The sequence below is a fragment of the Phaethon aethereus genome, assembly GCF_964289735.1.
Source record: "Phaethon aethereus genome assembly, chromosome: 3".
Taxonomy (NCBI): Eukaryota; Metazoa; Chordata; class Aves; order Phaethontiformes; family Phaethontidae; genus Phaethon; species Phaethon aethereus.
The window spans coordinates 96,018,321-96,040,269 of NC_138576.1; the positions used below are offsets into that span (position 1 = coordinate 96,018,321).

The 21,949-nt window shown below is 36.0% G+C and overlaps 1 protein-coding gene across 1 annotated transcript in view; it reads right to left on the reverse strand.

Moving 5' to 3' along the window:
• The window catches only part of BTBD9 (BTB domain containing 9), a gene marked incomplete at both ends in the record, with an annotated part of 124,000 nt that extends 103,329 nt beyond the window's left edge, over positions 1–20,671 (reverse strand). The window contains 6 exons of the mRNA XM_081997161.1: positions 4,517–4,636; positions 8,428–8,647; positions 10,941–11,205; positions 12,774–13,137; positions 14,220–14,430; positions 20,590–20,671. Of these exons, the coding sequence (XP_081853287.1) occupies positions 4,517–4,636; positions 8,428–8,647; positions 10,941–11,205; positions 12,774–13,137; positions 14,220–14,430; positions 20,590–20,671 (1,262 nt within the window). The remainder of the gene's footprint in view (positions 1–4,516; positions 4,637–8,427; positions 8,648–10,940; positions 11,206–12,773; positions 13,138–14,219; positions 14,431–20,589) is intronic.
• Positions 20,672–21,949: the final 1,278 nt, after the last annotated feature.

Genomic DNA, 21,949 nt, shown 5'->3' on the forward strand with positions numbered 1-21,949 from the left:
GTGGTCTAGGACAAAGTAAAAAGATGAAGTTGCAAAACAAAAATGAAAGGATTAAGAAAATGAGAAGTATAAAACAATAATCAGCACTGTCTGTTCGAAGATCTTTAGAGGTATTAACATTAACTTAATGTATTTGCACTTTTTTATCCCCAAAAAAGAGGTATGGCTTAGAATCACAACTCTGATATCTCAAATTGAAAATCTGCCTTTTTTTTTTTTTAATGAACTATTGTTGCTTACCCATATTCAAATTGACATCCACATAGGTTATGAAAAATACAAGCAGCTCTTTTATGACTTTGTCACTGACTTCTTGAAACACAATACAATTCAACATTGTCAGGACTATGAACAGAGTAAGTGCTATATAAGAGAGAGCTAACTTTTTAATACAACCAAGATGATGGTATTCATTTTTTTCAGGTTAATGACAGGGTAAACAGTTGGCTTAATTAACAGGTACCTATTAAAAATATTTGGAAAAAGGAAAGCTCTCTACAACTACCTGAAAGTGGGTTGTGATAAAGTGGGTGTTTTGGTCTCTTCTCCCAAGAAACTAGTGATAGGATGAGAGGAAATGGCCTCAAGTTGGGCCAGGGGACGTTTAGACTGGATATTAGGAAAAATTTCTTCACCCAAAAAGAGTGGTGAAAAGTGAAAGGTTTTTTTAAAAAACAAAAACAAAAAACCCAACCTGCACACATGCAAATAGAAGATACACTCCATCAATTTTTATGCCCATATAAACGTTTGAATAGCTTCTTAAAACTCAGGTGAACATGTGAGTTCAGTCCTTGACAGCTCTCACCTTGCATAACTAATATTTATGTGAGAGGTAACTCAATACAGCAACTAATGTTACAAGGCTCATGTTTTCTTTATAATCTATGTTTGAACAATTGCTCATGTGTGTCAGACACAAGCACTCTGTCCTTCAACATCAGATACAGAATCTGGCATGTCCTACTCCCTTGCTTTCAAAAAAAGGTGTGTAAATAAAAACCACAGCCAATAACCCTAGCCTCCAATTCTACACTACTACTCAAGAAGTCATCCTACACAGTGATCCATAAAGCACTTTGAGCTAAAATCAACTTTTTTATTAATAAAAAAACCCTAAAACACCACCTATCTCAAATCTATACTGGTAAGAAACTGCACTGTGAAAAGATACTTAGTCCAGCATCTTCCACTGACAAAAAAATTTAAAAAAATTGCTGCATGGTTCCCCAAGTGGTTCCTTGCAAAGAGATTATTATCTGTATTACTAAGGCAAAAGGGGAATACACGTTAAAACTAATGGCAAGAAGACAGAGCAAAGCATGACACTTGCAGTGTGCTTCTCTACTTTTATCCACAAACAGGAAAATTTTGGCACTGGAGACTTGTTGCACTGACTCAAGAGTACACAGCAGAAGCAGCACTGAGCAATATGAAAACATAACCAGTTTTGGATGTAAAGAATGTACTGATTAACCTAATGCTAATACATGTGAGTGATTTGCTGAGTCCCATTACAGCCTTCCTTTAAAAATGAGGCAGGCATTTCCAACTTCAAATGAAATAAATGGGTTTTTTTTTATTATCTGTCGGTAATCTGGTAACAATTTCTTTCTAAACAGAGCACATATACCTGTCCAATTGATACAGAGACAGAACTATCTTTTTTTATTGTTTGTTTCCGCACGTCACTTTGGTAAGCATGCATAACTTATTTGTAAAAACAGAATACCAAATACTAAAACAATACATTCTGACATAATCTCTTATTAGCTCATACTTTAAATCTGTGCTCACAACACTGTGAGATAATTTTTTTTTAGACAGCAAAAAACTGCTACATATTTTATGATTTCCATTTTGTGTATGTTAGTATCCTAGAGATAACTAGTTTAATTCATTTAAATAAACAAAACTATTTTAAATACATAATCACAAAACCCTGAAATTAGAGACAGAAAAATAATCTATTCCTCCTTGCTTTCTTCTTTCTATACAGAATATTAATTAAAAGACAGATAAACAGAAGTCTCAAATACTAATATGTATGTGTATATGGCCTTCCCCAATGAAAGCCTCTCTTTTGGAGGCAAATTGGTCCAAATCCCTGATTAAAGCAGAGACAACATTCAAGTTGGATCTATTTATATTAATATAAATAAACAAATGCAAAGTTCTTAAAGTGTAACTCCTCAAAAATTGTCAGCAATGTTAGGTTTCTAATTACATTTAGAATAGACTTTTCTTCTTATTTACAGGAAAAAACACATGAAAAGAACAATAAATTAGTCACAGTACTTTTACTTTTGACTAGCAAATGCACTCATAATTAACGTAGGCTTCAATTCACTGATGCAAAGAGAAATTTTAGATATAATCTAAAAAGAGAGATAAACTACCCTGAGTTACCATGTTGACTCACAACTGAGAACTCGTATCGCCTTAAGATTACTGCTCCTTAATAATAAGTACTCATACACTTATGCTATATGACTTTTTCTTTAGCTCTTTCACTCACTCTTCAAAGTAGCTGCACCTCCAGGGAATTCCCCAGCACTTTGTGGATATGATAACGAGGAACAGAGATTAACAGAAAATAAGAGGTTTACTGGGGATCATGGATCAGAACAGGAAAAATGAGAGGCATGAGGACCATGTGATAACGAAATCTGTACCGTAGTTACCTGGACAACTGTATACTTCAAATATTTGCTAAAATAAAACTCCAAGGGGGAGGTTTCCAGGTGTGCTTGTGCATGCATTTAAGTAGATAATATATAGCTATGCATCCAAAAACACCACGATATAAACTCCCTCCTGATAATCTGCTCATCCAATAGCGTGCAAGTCACTTTCAGAGGATTAAGAGATCATCGGAGAGGCAGAATTATACAAGAGGTCCCTTTGTGCAAAAAAAAAAAAAAAAAAAAAAAAAAAAAAAAGAGTAAGGTACCACCTAAAACTCTGGAATAACATTCCCCCCTCCACTCTTCCCTCTCTGCACTTTCAGGCAAGGCTACAAAGAGTCTTCACCAAAACAGAACAATGATGCTCTCAGAGCGTGCGCACACACAGATGAAGACAGCTGGGGGTGGGGCTGGAGAATGACATAGATAAACTGATGTTGAAAGAAAAAAAAAAAAATCACTTTTGGGCAGGTCTTTGGATGAGGACAAAGAATGGCTGCCGTTCTGAAAGAAGATGAAGGATCCACAACACCCTGGACCTCTTCAAACCTTCTTGCTAATATGATGGAAACAAAAAAGCTGTGCTTACAAAGGATCCATCCACTTTGCACCAAGTTAAGGTCACGCATACACAAAAGCACCCCCAGGAAATGTAGAACACATAAACTCCATGAGGCATTTCATCATTGATAGATGATTTATCACAGACAACTTTAAGCAAAAATTTATCAGATACACCCACAAACTAGGGGACAGCGCCAACCATTTCAGAAACAGAAAACAGTAAAATCAGAATCATAAAACTTACAGAGAAAAGGTGAAGAATGCATTTGTTTGTATCAGGAAAAATAAATTTCAAATCAGTTACATTCAGTATGAACTTATTAAAAGGACAGGGAGGCTGAGGAGAGACAAGTGACCCACCAGACTCTTTCCCCATAGACTACAGCTGTTTGCCAGCAATCCCATGTTGCAAAGCAGTAAAGATCACAGACAGAGGACATTCTTTGGGGAAAAGAAAGCACTTCCCCTCCATGGGGATTCCAAGTGTTGCTGTGTTGATTAAAAAGTTTGTGTCTACAGAATAATTATTACAATACTGGGCATTTCCTCGTTGGGTCTATGACCCCAAACTTCATGTTGATTCTTTGGAATCTAAAGACTGTGGCCTCTCTATTAATGAGCTTGGTTATGTTCTTGGATAAAACTGCTTCTATCTGATCAGAAGCTTCTTCCAGAATTCCCAGCACCTTCAGTAAAAAGATATCATCATTTTAATAATCATTAAATCCATCTATCTGCTCTGGTTTACACAAAGCATTGCTCAAACCTCCTTAGTCCTAACTCTGCCCTTTCTCTCTTTCACAACTGTTTAAAACTCTTTCAGTGCAACAGTAGAAAATACATAAAATACATAAAAATACATTTCCAAGTTTTGTAGCAAGCATGTAAACACATTTTAAACATTTCAGCAGTGCAAGAGGAAAAGTGAGTATGACTCAAAGACAGGAGAAGAAAGAAAGAAAGAAAGAAAAAGAAGAAAGGAAATGAAAAAAGAAAGAAAAAGACAGAAAGAAAAAGAAAAAAGAAAGGAGAGATACATAGTTCGAGATGGAAGTACCAGAGTTTTTAAAACACAGTGCCTGCAATTTATCACCTATATTTATATTTCAAAAGCATCTACCAAGATAGACTTTTAAGATAGCTGATTACAGCTGTGTGTATCATAAATTATCAGAAATACATAATGCAGTAGCAAAATCCAGCAACTTACTCTGGTGTCTACATTATTTAATGATAGCCAGGCAACATTACATTGATGAACTAACCTGCAGACACGGGCAGGAAAATACAGGTTCTGCCAGGACCGACAGAGGTATTTAGAGTGATCGATAACCCGAATCCAGTCCAACTCATCCATGGACACCTCAATGTAGTAGGAATAAGACCTGTGCGTAGTCAAAAAACACTGGTTAGACTACAAGCAGCCACATCTTGGGTATTAAATTTTACACTTTCTTCTGCATTTTCAGTTGTGCTGAAAAGGCGGATATTTGTTCCTACCCAGAGGCCTGTATCTAAGCCATCTAAGAGATCCTTATTTTCAAACTAGCTTTGAAAATAAATACACATGCAGTTATGTTAAGACACTTTTTCAGAATGACTTAAAAAATCCTAACACAATCTGCAGTAATTAGATCAGGCCATTGTCCCTCAAAAATCCAATGGAGAGTTTCAACTCAGTAATAAAACACAATCATTTGTATTCCTTCTGCATGGAATAAATCTGAAACACTAGTGACAGAGTTATTATTACTACTGCCACATCAATAAAGGAAAATAAAAAATAATTTAGCAGAGCCAAAATGCAAATTCAAACCCTTCACTTGAATAAAGCAAATTTACTTTATGATCATTTTCTCAGTATGTTCTTCACTTCTAACGCTTTCAGTTGTTCATGATACATTGTTAAGCCTGTCACTACTTACTGACACACCCCAAAACTATCTCATCAAAAATAAAAAATAAAAAAGTCACCAACATAATATATCTCTTCCTCTTGCTTACCAATGATATTTAGCTTCTAGTTTGCTGTTAGGAGAAAGCAACACCAAACTAAAACTTAAAAGCCACAGCTATTTCCATATTGTTTGTAGAACAGTGACACTTAGAATGAAGTAGAAACTCCACTTGTGGATCAGCAAATTGTGAAATATGTTTCAGAATATTTTCTTTCTCTTAACATACTAGTCTGCAACATTAACAGGCCTTTCAACAGCACCACGTTAGCACTTAATCTCCTTTCACACTGATTTCTAAAAGCAGAGTTGTTCTTCCAGAGATCTACATAGATTTTTTTGTTAAACATTAATGCTTTTGTTAATATTTCTAATTTTTCACCAAGGACTTAGAGGGGTAGATGTCTAAAATGGTATTGTTTAAAAAACTCTTAAAATGTTAGATAACACTGTTAATACCAATTTATGCACTTAGAAAGGCAATGCAGAGTGTTTAAGATGTCAATTGCATAATCAGCTTTCACACTGACACCAACCAGATGTGTAATATTCACAACCCATATAAATACACTGTGTTTTAGCAACATTATTATTACTAGCACATGCATATTTGACTGAACTAGGCTCCAGCATTTTAGTTTGAGCAGTCTGGATCCAAAAGTTAATGACTGTCCTCTGTGTGGTGAGAATTTAAGGATTCTCACATCACCGTTGCTATTCTAATGTAAATTTGTAACCAATATGCAAGATGCTGTTTTTTTTGGTGTCTGAAAGTACCAAGCAAAGAAAAGTTCTCAACAACACAGTTCCTTTCTGATACATAACACTATGCCTTTTATTTTTCTTAAGGATAGCATCTTTTTGCAGAGGTAATTTGAACACTCTTAGCACTTTTATATCTAAGATTCATCTGTTAATAACACCTCTAAACTGGAGGTGTTAGCATACATTCTTAGAACCAAATACAAACTATCTAAATAAAGATATTCAATAGACCAGACCTTTACAGAGGCAGTTAAAATGAATGAGTAGTTTAAAACAATGTTCAACAACATAGTCACCATGTGTTTGTACAGTTGCTAAATCATCTCTTTTGGAGACATTATTCATGTATCGCGTGAGAAATATAAGTGGCTGGCAATTCTTAGACTAAAAGAGTATATAGGTTGGAAAGGACCTCTAGAAAAAGCGAGGACAATCTTAAGAGCAAGCTCCTTAAGGTCTTGGCTGGTAAAGTTCTACATACCTCCAAGGACTGATATCCATAATGTCTCTGGGCAAACTCTTCCAAAGTTCAACTATGCTATTATGAATTCTTTTCCTAATATTTAATAAGAATTTATCTTTTTGTTTGTGTCCACTGGTCTTTGCCCTCTTGGCACACAGCTGTAAGAGCAGTCTGTCCCTGTACTCTCTATATTCTTCCATTAAATAGGTGAAGAAGTTCCCCCTTCTAAGTCTTCTCCTCTTAAAACAGCAAGTTCTCTCAGCATCTCCTTGTACATCATGTGCTCAAGTCCTCACCATCTTGGTGTCCTACTGAACTCACTCCAGTATGTCACTAGCTTATACTTAGGAGCCTACAACTGGACGAAGTACTGCAAATGTTTCCTTTTCCATTTGTCTTCAGACAGTTGAGCTACCGGGGGGAAAGAGCATGGTATAGTATAATTCAGGTACTATACCTAATTAAAAAAAAAAAAAAATCCAATAGCAAACTTTCTACAGAAAAACAAAGTCAGGGTGACACAGAAACTAGATCCTGAACCACTGTGAACAATGGTTTGTTTTACAAAGTCCAGAAGAAGGGCATAGGACACCGAGCAACAGATAACTTTTTAATAAATCATCCCAAGGAGATGGGTTTTTCACTGAGTTTCAGCAGCTGCCGATTTATGCCTTGCAGATGAGGGGCATTTCATCACTTACAAGCTCTCCAAAAATTGCTAGAGAAGTCCTCATAATGATGTCTCTTAATACTTTTTCAAATTTTATAAAATGGGTTGATAATTGCTTTATAAATTTGGTTGATCTTCTAGGACAAGTAGTATAATACTGTATGATGTAGTTCCTTGTACCTTCAAAGTTTTACTTCTCAATCTTTCCAAAAGGAATAGAGAGGAAGCATAAATTGTAGTTGAACTGAATCAGGGCAACTTATTTGAAACGATTGATAAAAATTCATGCAGTTTGTTTTGAATTGTTAGTAACTGTAATTCATATTTTAAAAATAATTTAATTTACAAAAACTAAAAAAAAAAAAAAAAAAATCAATAAAACATTACTACATCCTGTTCTAAAATATCACAGCTCAGTTAAGAAACAAAATGCAACTGTTTTGCAATTCTAAACTGTTAGTCTGGAAGTAATATAAAATGAATCTTTTATCAGAAAGGTAATAATGTGTTAAAAGTGTAAGTAGCTTGTTTTATTGTTTTTAAAAGAAAATTGCTTATGAAAACCTGCATGAGCTGTCTACTAAGTTGTAAAATCTTTGTCACGGCAAGTTATAAAGTTAGTATATTAAATTTGTCAGATAAAAAGAACCTTGCAATTTTCCTACTTAAGCAGTCACTCAATTGTTCAAATATGCATTATTTTATCTTTCATGCATTCCACAACAACCTAAAGCAGCTGAGTGTACATTGGCTAAGGCATCCATGATAGTTCATACTTCACCAGTTTCACCATGAAGTGGCTTCTAACAGCTCCTGTAGTTAGTAATTCACATACTAAATAAACTTTACTATCTCTGAATTATTTTCAAAGTGTGTTATTTCTTAACAATTTTGTTATGTTGAAAATATCTGAACAAACATTCCTTCAATGTTTGGAATGTAAGTATGTAAAAAATACGGTTTCTGCAAAAGAACAAAAATATTGTTTTCCAAATCGAAATAAAAGCAGTTGAAAACTAAGTCACAAATAGAAAACAAAACAATTTAAAATACATAAACTTTCATTAGTAATATAAACTATTTAATGAAGACACAAAAAATACTTTGAAATATTACGAGGTAGTTTAGTATCACAAAATACGGTCTGGTGTGTAAGCAACCAAAACTGCATTTAAAAAACACCTTTTTTTCGAATAAAACTTGTCATTTCTCAACACTGTATTGTGCTGTTTCAATAAAACATTTAATTAATATTTCGTATTCATATATTACCACTAGTACAAAATGCATTACCTCCCCTTTTTAAGTCAACTTGGTACCTACCGACTATCTCTGTCCCACAGGAGTATTCGTATGTGGTTGATTATTGATGGCTGGCCTAATTTAATTTCAATTCCAGAACGGCAGTCATCATCGATTGGGTGTCGAGAGAAGCCGTGATCCAAGTCATAGTTCTGAGTATCCCCATCTAATAAAGCAGACTTCAGCTCCCCTTTTACAACCTGCGCTCCATACTTCATTGTTGCAATATTCTCCCCTGGTACTAAAAAGATAAAGAAATAATTGCTTCATTTTTACACTCTCATACTACAAACTAGATGTTCTGAATATCAACTGTATTAGGTCAGAACAAAGACTTGTTACCAGTATCCTTTCCTGGCCACAAACGCATGTGCAAGGAAAAACAAAAGTACAAAAAGAGAGGCATTTTAGAAATTTTACTGCTCTTTCATTTGATGCCCCCTAGGCCTTTTAGGGTAATAACAAGTAGTGATAATTTACTAGAATGTAATACCTATATTTTCACTCCCCTTCATGATTTTTACACAGTTCTGTTGCATCACATTGCAAGACGTGGATGTATCATGGATTTGCAATGTGGTGTATCTATGCAGTCTTCCAGTACTCTGCATAGCTAAAGAATGTAAGTAAAACAGGAAAATTTTGGCTACTTGGGCTTTGAACCAACATGGTAAATCAAGTTTTTTATGCCACTGTTTCACAGTAATAAACCTGTTATGTCCTAGGAACAAATCTTCCACCAAGATTATTCAGGATAAATGATCCCTAGCTCCAAATACAAAACAATATATTGGCGAATCACCCTGTTAAAAAGGCATTTTTAAGTCTTGTTTGAGAAGAGACCCTATAAAACATGATCTGAAAGCTAAATGATGAAAAGCTGTCCCTGAACTCTTCAGGCAGGGTGGCAAGAGAAGTATAAATTTTAACAAGATGTTAAGTTTAACATTTAAAGAACAGAATTGGACGTGATACCGTAGTACTACTCCATAAAAACATCAAACGCACAACTATGAAATTGCAAGTGGTTGTCAGTGTTTCCACAGACAGAAAAAGTCCCAAGAGCCTGAACTGGTACTAAAACACAGAGATTCAATTCTCTAAAAAGCTGCGATTTTGACAAAGCTAGAAATGTTGAGATTAGAAGCATATTATTAGTGAGGCAGAAATATGCAGAAAAAGTAGTCAGAAAACACTATTTAACTTTTTCAAATGCATCTACTCCACTGTCAACAGAATGTCTTGCATGATAAGACTTTTACAATATCCTAATATTAATCTCACACGTTTAAATATTAATATCTATAACTTCTAAGGGAGAAAAAAGAGGAGATGCAGTTCTGAGAAAACAGTTATTTTCAGGGCTCGTCATGCATGACTGACAGACTACAGTACAAGCTCTCAAAGAACATTTATTATTTGCTGTGGGGCAAATACTCTCTATAAATCACACATTAGATAGCAAGCTAACAATATCTTTCTAAAGCTCAGTGTTAGATATTATTGTTGAATTAATAGAGAGCACAGACAAAAGTCAAACAAAAGGCTTCTCACTTTTTATGCTTCTGTTAATACAATTTTGGAAGACTTGTTTATACTACTTGGGCAAGCATGTAAAGAGTAAGAGAAAAATGAAGAGTAGTAGAGAAAAGATGAGGGGTTTTGGGCCCCTCACTGCAAGACATTGAGGTGTTAGGGCATGTCCAGAGAAGGGCAATGAAGCTGGTGAATGGTCTAGAGCACAAGTCTTATGAGGAGTGGCTGAGAGAACTGGGGTTGTTTAGCCTGGAGGAAAGGAAGCTGAAGGGAGACCTTGTCTCTCTCTACAACTAGCAAGCAAGGAGGTTGTAGTGAGGTGGGTGTTGGTCTCTCCTCCCAAGTAACAAGCTACAGAAGAAGAGGAAATGGCCTCAAGTTGCCCCAGGGGAGGTTTAGATCGGATACTAGGAAAAATTTTTTCACCGAAAGGGTTGTCAAGCCCTGGAACAGCCTGCCCAGGGAAGTGGTTGAGTCACCATCCCTGGAGGTATTTAAAAGACACGTAGATGTGGTGCTTAGGGACATGGTTTAGTGGTGGACTTGGAAGCGTTTGGTTAACGGTTGGACTCAATCTTAAAAGTCTTTTCCAGCCTAAATGATTCTATGATCCTATGATTCTAAAATCTTCATAAAGTAGAAGACAAGTCACCATCAACATAAAACCATTTAAGTATCACATATCCTGCGGCCAATGCACTTTTATTTTTAATGTTTTTTCAAAAGTTTTTCTATTAAAATAGCACTTCCTCTAGAAAAACACATTCTTATTCCAACATTCACATTTGAGCAATATCTGAGATACAAAGCAAGAAAATATGTTGACTCATATTATGTGAGGAATAGAAGTGACAACAACAGTACATAATAAGATATTTCATTATGTAAGCCTTTTAAAACACAGATGATAACTCAAAATACAAATTAACCATATCCTCCCAAAAAACTATAGTCACTAAATGAGAAACAAACAAACAAACAAAAAACGTGATGCTTACTTAACATGCCCCTGTAGTTGAGATCCATGTCCCGACTCTCAGAACGAATCTTAATAGCATCTAGGATGGCATCAGGTGACAACAATCCAGAAGGTCTTACAACATTTAGTAGTTCTGTTAGACTCATTAGTGGCAAACGTACTGCTTGCATGATTTCAGCATGGTTTTCCTTGGAGTTATGTTTACACCAATTCATCAAGGCTTGGAAAATGTCCTTCTCAGGGGCTGCAAATGAATCCCTTAGAACAATACTTAGAAGAGCAGCCTGGAAAAGAAAAACAAAAAAACAAGTCCTAAATAAACAGAAATAAAAATTTATTTTTTTAAAAAAGGACATTAAAATAAGGCAAAATTTGACAGTTTTACTTGTAGTTATTAAAAATAATCTCCAAAAGAGTGACTACCTGAAGCTGTAGCTTGTTTTAGTTACTCATGCAAGAAGTATAGAATCCTTCATGTAAGTAATAAGTAATATTACAAACCCACTAGGAGAAGTAAGCCAGAATTGAAATGTAGAGAACTATTCAAATAAATTTAATTCCAGTTACAACTTCAAATTTACTTTGAATATAAGTGATTTGGGGATTTCGTACTGTTTCAAAGCATTCCTTTAAACTTAGGCTGGTATAAGAACACTGATGACAAAAAGTGTGACTTGAAATCACCTTTTTAAACCATTTCTAACTATTTGGGACTTCCCACACCCCTTTTCTCTCTCTCTTTTGGTACCAACTTAGAATCAGCAGGTAAAAACTTCAGTGGCTGTTATTCATGCAGAAAACCCACTGACTGCACAATGAGAACAAAAAGAATTGAACAGCTTTTTGATTTTCACTTAGCTAGCATAATAATTAGGAGTTTGCCTAAGAAAAGGATATATCTTTCATATATACTAGGACTGGCTACGCCAAAGATGTCATCAAGTATGTGCTTCTCGATGAATGATGTTTGCTAATTTCTTTATTGATAATATGCTCTCAGAGCTCAGATTTAATAAACTGTGCATGACAGTACAGTAGAGAGAAAAAAAGCGGGTTTTTTCCCCTACACAAGTAATAAGTTAGTCAGTGGAGCAGAGTGTCTTGTACTTGTTCAAGGAATAGACCCATGACAGCTTTTCCACTAAAAATACTTTAAAAAAAAATAATTACACCATCATTCATTCAAGATGCTTCATGTGAACTCCCCTTGAAAACACTCTATTATGTCCAGCTCAAAGAGCACTCCAGAGTAAGCAGAAAATTTCAATGTCATAGGAAAGCCTGACTCGGGCACAAATGTTTATGCATCTAACAACAACAACAAAATCAACACACAAAAACCCCAAACCACCCTACAACACCATCATATTATGCAATTTCAGAACATGATGACAACCAGCAATATAAATCACAGCAACCTCCAGAATGCTTTAGCTTACACAGTAGAAAATCACCCATCACTGAGGCAGCCTATATCAAGAAATTAATAGAATGGAGTATCTACCACCTGGCAGCTTTCAGAAGCCAAATTATATTATTTCAAGAACAGATGAAAAAGGACAAACTAAGATTAGATTGCCTGCTCCCACCTTACAGAATACTCCATCAGATTTACTATATTTATCTATACTAACTGGCCAAAATTAAATACCTAAAAAATTCAGAACAGATCACCAGGATTTTCAGTTCAGCTTGGCTTGAACATTTCCAGCTGTCACAGTTTCACTAGTATAAAATGATGTTAACTAACACATAAACTTGTATTTGGTGCCCCCACTAGTATTTTATCATGAAGTTGTATACAGATTAAAATTAACGTTCCTGGGGAAAAAAGTGCCAACAAAAGATATACCTTAGAAAGTGATAGGAAGCCTTCGCTGGAGAGCACTTCTTGAGCATTTCGATCCATGAACATACAGCACATACAAGTTAATTTGGGAAGGGAATAAAGACTGGCAACATCAAATGTCATACAGACATTCTGAATATTAAGTATTGTGCAAAGATACTCAGATGTGGAATCCTCCAGTTCTGGGAACCCATATTTATGTGCTAGGCTTAGGAAGTCTAGGAGAACCTCCTCCTTCTCATCTCGTAGTGTAGCACGACCAGTGTAAATATATTTCAAGAGCATGGTAAATGCTTCTGCAGTGGTGTCCTGAAGAGGAATTTCTGCTTCAGGCTGAGATTCTCTCATGCCGCCATACAATAATGCTCTATAAGGAAGATAAGATTTGAAAAATTTATATCCTGATAAAAACCTGGCAAAAAGTAGAAAGAGAAAGGAATAAACGACTATTTACAGCAAGGGGTATACAAAGGGGATATGGTTTAAGAATCTACAAAAGAAAAACCCTTTCACTTGGCATTTAAAGTGCAGCTCTGCTCTGAAAGCAGCTACACAAGAATACTCCTCTAATGCATCATGATTTTATCCTACACAACAATTGCACCATCTCCATTTTGAACAATAGCTTGCGAAGCAGTAATTGAGATATGATTCTTGTACCTTTTTTTTTTTTTAAATATAGGGCTATCAGTGAGAAAGAAAAAAGGAAAAGTTTCCAGAAAGAAAGCAAAACAAATAGTTTGCCACTGTAATAGCAGCAGTAGATTAGCAAGTCTCAGGATTCTTGATCCTCTATTCATTACTTTAAACCCAGTACATGGCAACTCCAATGAGAACATGCATCTTGAGAAAAAACAAAGCACTCAATTATTTTTCAAAATACAATAGACAGTTTGAACACAATTTGAATTCACACTTTAGTTTACTTATTAGCTTATCCCTCTGAAAAAATTAACTGGAAGAAGATTATCAGGAAGTTCTATTAATTACGTTTAAAGTAAAAAATGCCCAGATCTTAAAAAAGCTGGATTGGTATTATTCCTAGTTTTAAACTATATATTCAAACCTGTATCAGTCAGACCTCTTTAAATACTCAATTGCAACGTGTCAAAATTAAACTGAGTATATTCCACAGAAGCACACCATCCATACTCTGAGAAATCAAAACAATTTTACAGCAGAACTTTTCTGTTCTGAAGTTATCTTTCTCTTGAATTTGTGAAACTACATTCAAAATCCAATTTAATGAAGGTCAAAAGAATAACATCATGACATGGTATTTATCTTTTCATATTTGGACACAATGATTTGATGTGCTGGGAAACATTCACACAGAAAAGGTCACACTCAATGGACAGATGATTACACCCTGAAAAGTTCATAGAGAAACAATGTTTATCTCATCTGCATGAAAATTTCCTGTGAGCTTGACAAAAAACTATACTTCACCTGAAGTAATGGCACCTAGCAGCCAGGATCACTCTGTGTGCCGGAAAACGTTTCTTTTCTACAATAAAGGTAACATCACTATATTCTTCCCCATTCATTAGAGCACCGATATGCTCTGACAGAATGTGAACATGGTCAATCTCACCCACAGCTGTGTAAGGACGAAGCGGGTGGCTGTTGCTCATCTTGGAGGGATGGTGATATTGGTAGCCTAAAGGGAAAAAGAAAACAACCAGTATTATGAAAGGGCACAAATATTAAAAAACAGCAAAGATCAAGCTGCAATTATGAAAAAAGCAACTAGTGTAAGTTACCAGATATTACAAGGAAAATGAAAACCTAACGAGTTTTTCTACTGAAGTTCATTTACAACAGGACTCTATGCAGCTTGCACAACAATTCTAGCTGACGGAAAATACTTCAGAGAACTCCGTCACCTTGTTGTACTGTCAATCCATTTACTTAAAACCACGAGCTTCCAACAAAATGAATTAAAAATTAAACTATTTTAATTAAAGTTACCATTAGAAAGCAATTTTATTTAACTTAAAATACCCATAAATCATAAAGAAATAGACTCCCAAGTCTCTACTAAATTCGGTGGTTTTGACAAATTCCAACCAACTTTCCAGAACTGTGAGAAAATGAGCAATCGAGGTAACGTTTAATAAGTAACAGACAAAGTCTGTCAAAGAGCAAAGCTTTATAATGTACAATTCAATTTTGTTACTCTTTCCACTGAGTTTCCTTGATGCTTTCTTGTTTCCTCATATATATAAGAAAATAAACCCCCTAATACTGCTCAGCCATCAAAGTAGGAGACTGTCCACTAATGTACAATATAGATTAATTCATTAGTCATATCTTCTATGGAATTATTTTGTTACTTCTTAATTAACACAAGGTTTTAGCTTATTTCAGCAACAGAGGCTTTCTGTAGTCTCAGTGGCAAGAGCATCCATGGGAGAATTTAGGTCTTAAATCAGCTTCTATTGTTACACTTCAGTTTATCTTTAAATAAAGAGAGGTTGGCTGTTTCAGATAACCATCCACATTCTCAGAGACACCTTCTCTGCTCCAAAGACTACCCACTTTTCAAAATGCACACATACTTAGTGCTGAAGAAAGATGGTGTACCACAAGAAGCAGGAAAATGATGAGGCCATACCCTGCACACAGCTAACACATTAACCTTTCAAGTGAAATATTCATGACATTAATGAATTAAGCTATATTTAAAAAGTGTGATGAGAAAATACATTATCTGTTTCCAGTCATTTCTACCCCAACAAAGAAAAGAAAGCACATGCACATGGGGTTAAGTATTATTCACACTTCTGTAACACCTGGAAATGCTTAACACAAGATACTGTAGAAACATAGTCCCAAAGAACTTTAAACCAGAAAAAGTGATAGAAATATAAAATAAAATTTGAGCATACTAAATTGAAATATAGATCACAGCACAAATGGAAACTAAAGCCAGCTTTCCTCAGGCTGTCTCTGCTACTTGAATTAGAAACTGTGTGCCTGTGCAGCCATTACAGTGTGGAACCAGCAATACTGGCCGGGATACCACAGGCAGCCTAACCATGGGAACACAGAATACTGTACAGTCATTCTTCTATCCTGATAGGAGAGTAAATTGATTTTTATGGTTTCTCCTAATAACAGACTGTTTCTCCCATTTGCACTGGTTAATTTACAGTTAGCTAAGACTGTAGCTAACTCATCTAATAAACAGATAAATAAACAATAAACAAACAAACATACATATTTGACACATACACTTCCAGTAACATTTCTTTTGTAAAAAGCAAGATTAACTCAACTCACACCACTCCAGTTGCATCTATTTGTACTGGCAATATTTATCACAACAAAATTATTTGAGAGTTTATAGACAACAGTAAAATTGAAATGCCCTCAAAAATTAAAACCTTTTATTACACCAGAGGAGGAAACAAAAGGATGTATTTGTTACTCAGTTGCAAATCTCATGCTTCAATACTCCTTTAAGACTTCTGTACCTTGTAAGTCTATAATTGCTGTCATTGATCTTCATTCACAATAGTCAGGCAACCCAACTGCATGCAGGTTACATGCACATTATCAAGCAACTCTGTACTACCTCTCTTCTGCTAGTTCCAATTTTGATTAATTGGGGAAGTTCATTTATGGTATTTCATATATGTACGAGTACAGGCACAGGTTTTAAAATCTAATTTTAAATCAATTTTTTCTGCATTCTACTTCTTTGTTTCTTTCATCCACTTATCTCTAAAAAAATAAGAACAGGTACTGTCTGCATAAATCTGGGAGACTGTAAAAGTGGTAAAGACAAAGTATTTGTCAGGAAGTATGGGTTGGATGAGTGGACTGTGAGATGGATCGAGAACTGGCTAAGCAACAGAGTTCAAAGGGTTGTGGTCAGCGGCGGAGGGTCCAGTTGGAGGCCTGTAGCTAGTGGTGTTCCCCAGGGATCAGTACTGGGTCCAGTTTTGTTCAATATCTTCATCAATAACCTAGATGAAGGGTTGGAATGTACCCTCAGCAAGTTTGCTGATGATACAAAACTGGGAGGAGTGGCTGACACACCAGGAGGCTGTGCTGCTATTCAACAGGATCTGGACAGACTGGAGAGTTGGGCAGAGGAGAACCTCATGAAATTTATCAGGGACAAGCATAGAGTTTTGCACCTGGGGAGGAACAACCCCAATCACCAGTACAGGTTAAGGGTTGACCTGCTGGAAAGCAGCTCCCTGGAGAAGGACCTTGGAGTCCTGGTAGACAATAAGTTATCCATGGGACAGCAATGTGCGCTGGTGGCCAAGAGGGTCAATAGTATCCTGGGGTGCATTAAGAAGAGTGTGACCAGCAGGTCAAAAGAGGTTATCCTCCCCCTCTACTCTGCGCTGGTGAGGCCTCATCTGGAATATTGTGTCCAGTTCTGGGCTCCCCCATTCAAGAGAGCCCAACTGAGGGCTACAGGGATCATTAAGGGACTGGAACATCTCTTGTATGAGGAAAGACTGAGAGACCTGGGGCTGTTTAGTCTGGAGAAGGCTGAGGGGGGACCTTTCAATGCCTATAAATATCTGAAGGGTGGCTGTCAGGAGGATGGAGCTGGTCTCTTTTCAGTAGTGCCCAGTGATAGGACGAGGGGTAACGGTCACAAACTGCAGCACAGGAAGTTCCACCTCAACACGAGGAAAAACTACTTTACTGTGAGGGTGACACAGCACTGGAACAGGCTGCCCAGAGAGGTTGTGGAGTCTCCTTCTCTGGAGGCCTTCAAAATCTGACTGGACGCATTCCTGTGCAACCTGCCCTAGGTGATCCTGCCTTGGCAGGGGGGTGGACCAGATGATCTTCAGAGGTCCCTTCCAAACCCTACCATTCTGTGATTCTGTGACAAGCGAATGCCATCAGCTGCACACTAACTTTGCTTCCAGTAGCTGTGGATGTTGTCATGTACCAATAGGGTGAAAAGTTCAAGGGAAAATTGTTTCCATTTCAGGTTAAATAAATAAAATCACAAGCACACTTCCCTCTCAAGGGTACATAAACCCCTCCCTAAGCAAGAATCAGTGTATAGATGAGGGTAAAGTCTGAACCGGGGACACTCGGTAATAAGCCAATCATGCCAGTCCTTATGAACATCAAGACCCTGAACTACAGCAAAGTATAAAGTAGAAATTTAGAAATCCCCGTGTTTAAACTGCAAGACAAATTTGTTTTGACATTTAATGCTCTCCAAATTGCTGGTACAATGTAGTATTCTAACTTGCCAGTTTCAAACAAGAACATGCTGATCACGGGGAATACAGGACTCAAATGATGGCTACAAGCCTCTGGCTGAGGAGCCTTTCAAATGCTTTAATGACATGAAGTGTTGGAAACTGGCAACTTTATGAAAACCACGTACATGCTTTACATACTTTCTGTGGGTAACACTAGTATATTGACAAAGCAAACTCATTTATTTGTGTACTACTATGCATTTCCAATGCAAGTCTCATCTGCTTGTGGATTTTCCATATAAAGCAGCCCCATGAGAGCAGTCCCACCTTCAAAATATAGAACCAAATAATGCATAACTTCAGATCTTGCCAGACTGGTTTAATTAATGGTATGAATTCAGTCAACCCTTGAAGTGATCTGCACATTCCCTGTTTGAGGAAGTAAAAAGTAATACACTGCTTTAGTTGTGGCAAGTTGCTATGAGCTCACAACTTCCCTGCATAACTAAACGTGTATTTTTCTAGTTGCAACTCAAAGTATTATTTATGATAAAAAAAGATGGATGCTGCTGGGAGCTTGGCAAAACCCTTCCTGGAAGATCCCTCTGGCATCTTCTGTCATTAAACAATGTCACCCCTCTCAGACAACACAGGTGTTTACTCTCCTTGGCGGTCCAAGAACAACATTTCACCAACTTCAGAATAAGAGGCCAAGCCATTTACAAGCCTCTTGCCAACACCATAACCCATTTCTGGGAGGTATTTGGAGCTAATGAACTGCTTCAGGAGTCAGCTGCTGCAGCTTTGCTCATGCCACAGAAATAAACAAAACAAAATAGTCTTCTCAGTGAGTTTGAGGCCCATTAAAACTGCAAGAATCTCAAAAGGCAACTGTTAAGTCAGAAGGCCTACAAATCACTTCTGTCCAAGATCCCACCAGAAGACATGCTTCTTGGTGGCCATCTTCAACAGGGAACATGTGAAAAATGTTGCCTAGTACTTACTACATAAGGCAGTATGCAATATTACACAACATGTGTCACAGCTAGAAAAGTAACAACAAAAACCCCTCAGTTTTCAGCTTGCTATATTTCCTTTTAGTAAGTAAACTGTAACATGTTACAGCATAAAAAACATGATCTAGTAAACACAGCAACAACAGCAAAACCCCTATGACACCTTTAGTAAAGAGCTCTCAAACCACAGCTGCAATAAAGGCTGGTACCAAGTCACTTGGCCTCTCACCTGGGCTATCACTAAAGAGTCCTCCGAAAGGCAGTGCTGTTTTAACGAAACATGGAAGACTTGTTTTTATACCAGGCACAGAAAAAGGAATTTAAGAAATTGTTCATGAATAAATTATTTTTTCTATAAAATGAGTGAAAAATGTTTACATAACTGATAACCCCATTGAAACTTTAGAAAAAATGCAAGTAAACAGACTACTGACAGAAAAAAACCACAACTTTTACGAAATAAGTCTGGATTATAAGCAATGAACAAATAATTTCATACCCTTGAAACACTTAATTACTTCATCATCTAGTTTGTACCTATCAAAATAATGCAGATTTTGTCAGAATTACACAAAGGGAAATTTCTTAAATATAATTCTCTTACACTTCTATTTTATCTAGAAATACCAATTGGTTCTCAGTTGGTTGGAAAGGATTTGAGTAGTATTTCAATTTTTTGTGATTCATTACTTCATAAAATATTTTGCTACGCTTTAAATAAATTCCAGCAAAATATTATTTTAATTACAATTTCTATTACTATAGACTCACAGAACATGGTAAGTGTGACAGTAAGGCTATTGTACAAACATACCATTGTTTCAAACCATATGGTTTGGGTTTTTAATGGATATACACATGTCTTTTTATAGAAAAATATTTTGTTCTCCTAAGTTCTGGTACAACAAGCTAATATTTCAGGAAATAGAATTTTTTAGTAATTATTTCAACACACAGGCTATAACTCAAGTAAATATTTTGATTCTGTCAGAAGCCTCACTACAGAAGCTCCTTTGTAACTCCAATTAAAAAAGTTGACTATGAGGGAAAATTGTAACAGAAAAGGAAAAAAATACATGTTCTCATACTTAATATCCAATAATGACAACATAATCAGTGCAGTACAAATTTATGGCTATAGACTACGAAAGAACACGTAAATTAAATTCACTGAACTTTTAAGTCTCATCTCCAAACCTTCTGTTGTGAAAGGATTAAAAGAAAAGAAGATGTTAACTCTGGTTAATGGTAAATAACCACACCATTCAATGCTAACACTCTAAACAACAATTAGCACCGAAAATGTTTTGATTTAAATCACATGGAAAGTTATGCATTGCTCATCTGCAAACACATTCTTATTAATTAAGTGCTGTAGTGCTAACATTTTACGTTCTGCTCAGAGACTTATTCCTCAGGTAGAAGAGCAGGAGTAAGTTTAGCTACACACAAAAAAATATATATTAAGCACAGATTATTTATTAACACATGTATAAAATAGGTATTAATGCACTTGATACAACCTGGTTAAAATGGTATACAACTAAAGCCTTAAGTTAAAACTAAAACCCTTTAAGTCAAAATCTCAAGAAAATACATTGGCCCACTCACCAGTAAAGCTGTCTGAAGGTCTACAGTGGACGTAGCCTGTAGGCAGATGACTGACTTCCTGAAAATTAGGGTTCTTCGCCATTCTGAACAACAGACAGATTGAACAGCAAGCTCACAGAAATGCTATTCAGCAACATCCAGCTGCACAGCAACAACTGTACCATTTCCTAACACAATGCATGAAATACACAGCATCAGAAAAAGGGAACACATAGCCTATGGCAAAAGTGAGTGAGATGCATATTTGTCAGTTAAAATTTTTGTGGAAACAAATTCTTAGAAAATCCCTCCATTCCATGGGAAAACTTCTAACAACGTTAGAACACTGCCTTAGAATTTCTTTTTTTGAGCCATCATCATTTAATTTTGACCATTCATTTTTTTAACCATCAAAACAGATGGTAACATATTGCCATTCATTTGTTCACTACAAGCCACAAAAATTTCATCCTGACATTTCTGCTACAGCATTAACATCGCCAGCAACACTGTTTTCCCATGTGGGTGTCCTAATTAAACCAGGTCTATACAAACTGTAGCACACACATTTTATTCCCTACACATCCAAAGTTCTCTAAGTGTTCTTGCCTAGCTAAAGGTTTTGGGGGTTTTGTTTGTGTTTTGGTGTTGGATTTTTTTTTTTTTACAATACTTCAGGCAGTTGCAGATCCTCCTCCTGTGCAAGCCTTTAATTTTACAAGCAGGAAAACAAAAAACTGTAGGGTGAGGAAATACAGAAATATAAATGTTTTATTTGTTTAAATAAATAACCAACATAACAAGTACCTCTCAACAAGTATAAACTATTGTTACTCTTCCCATCATACATGCCAGCAGGAAAAATAAACTGTATTTAATTTGCTAAACAGATGATGCCTTGATCTATGAATTCTCTCATAAGAAAAACATATAATTTAAAGAAGATTAGTGTAAGGGAACAAGGGAGGAGTAGGAAGCAAAAATATTTTTAGGTAGCCTCATGAACTGGAAAGTAACCACACCTTATTCCAGCAAATTGTAAACAAGTATTTGACAAAAGAAGAACTCATGGTTTTGGAGAATAACCTGTAATATGTAAATATTTGTTCCTGCAAGTAACATATGTTATTAAATTGGCTTGTATTAGCAAACTGTATTCAAAAGACATTTATGAATGTTCTTGTGTGGTGGGGTTTTTTTCGATAAGTATCAGTGAACAGACCCCAACAGAACAGTATACTTTAAGCACCTGATTTACAGATTTGTAACAGAAGACATGCCAAATACACCTGCACTGTGCGTAGGTTCAAATTAAACCTTAAAGCACATAAAAATATTAAAGTGATCCCAGCACAGGGCTTTGGGAGGGGTCCGTGTGCTG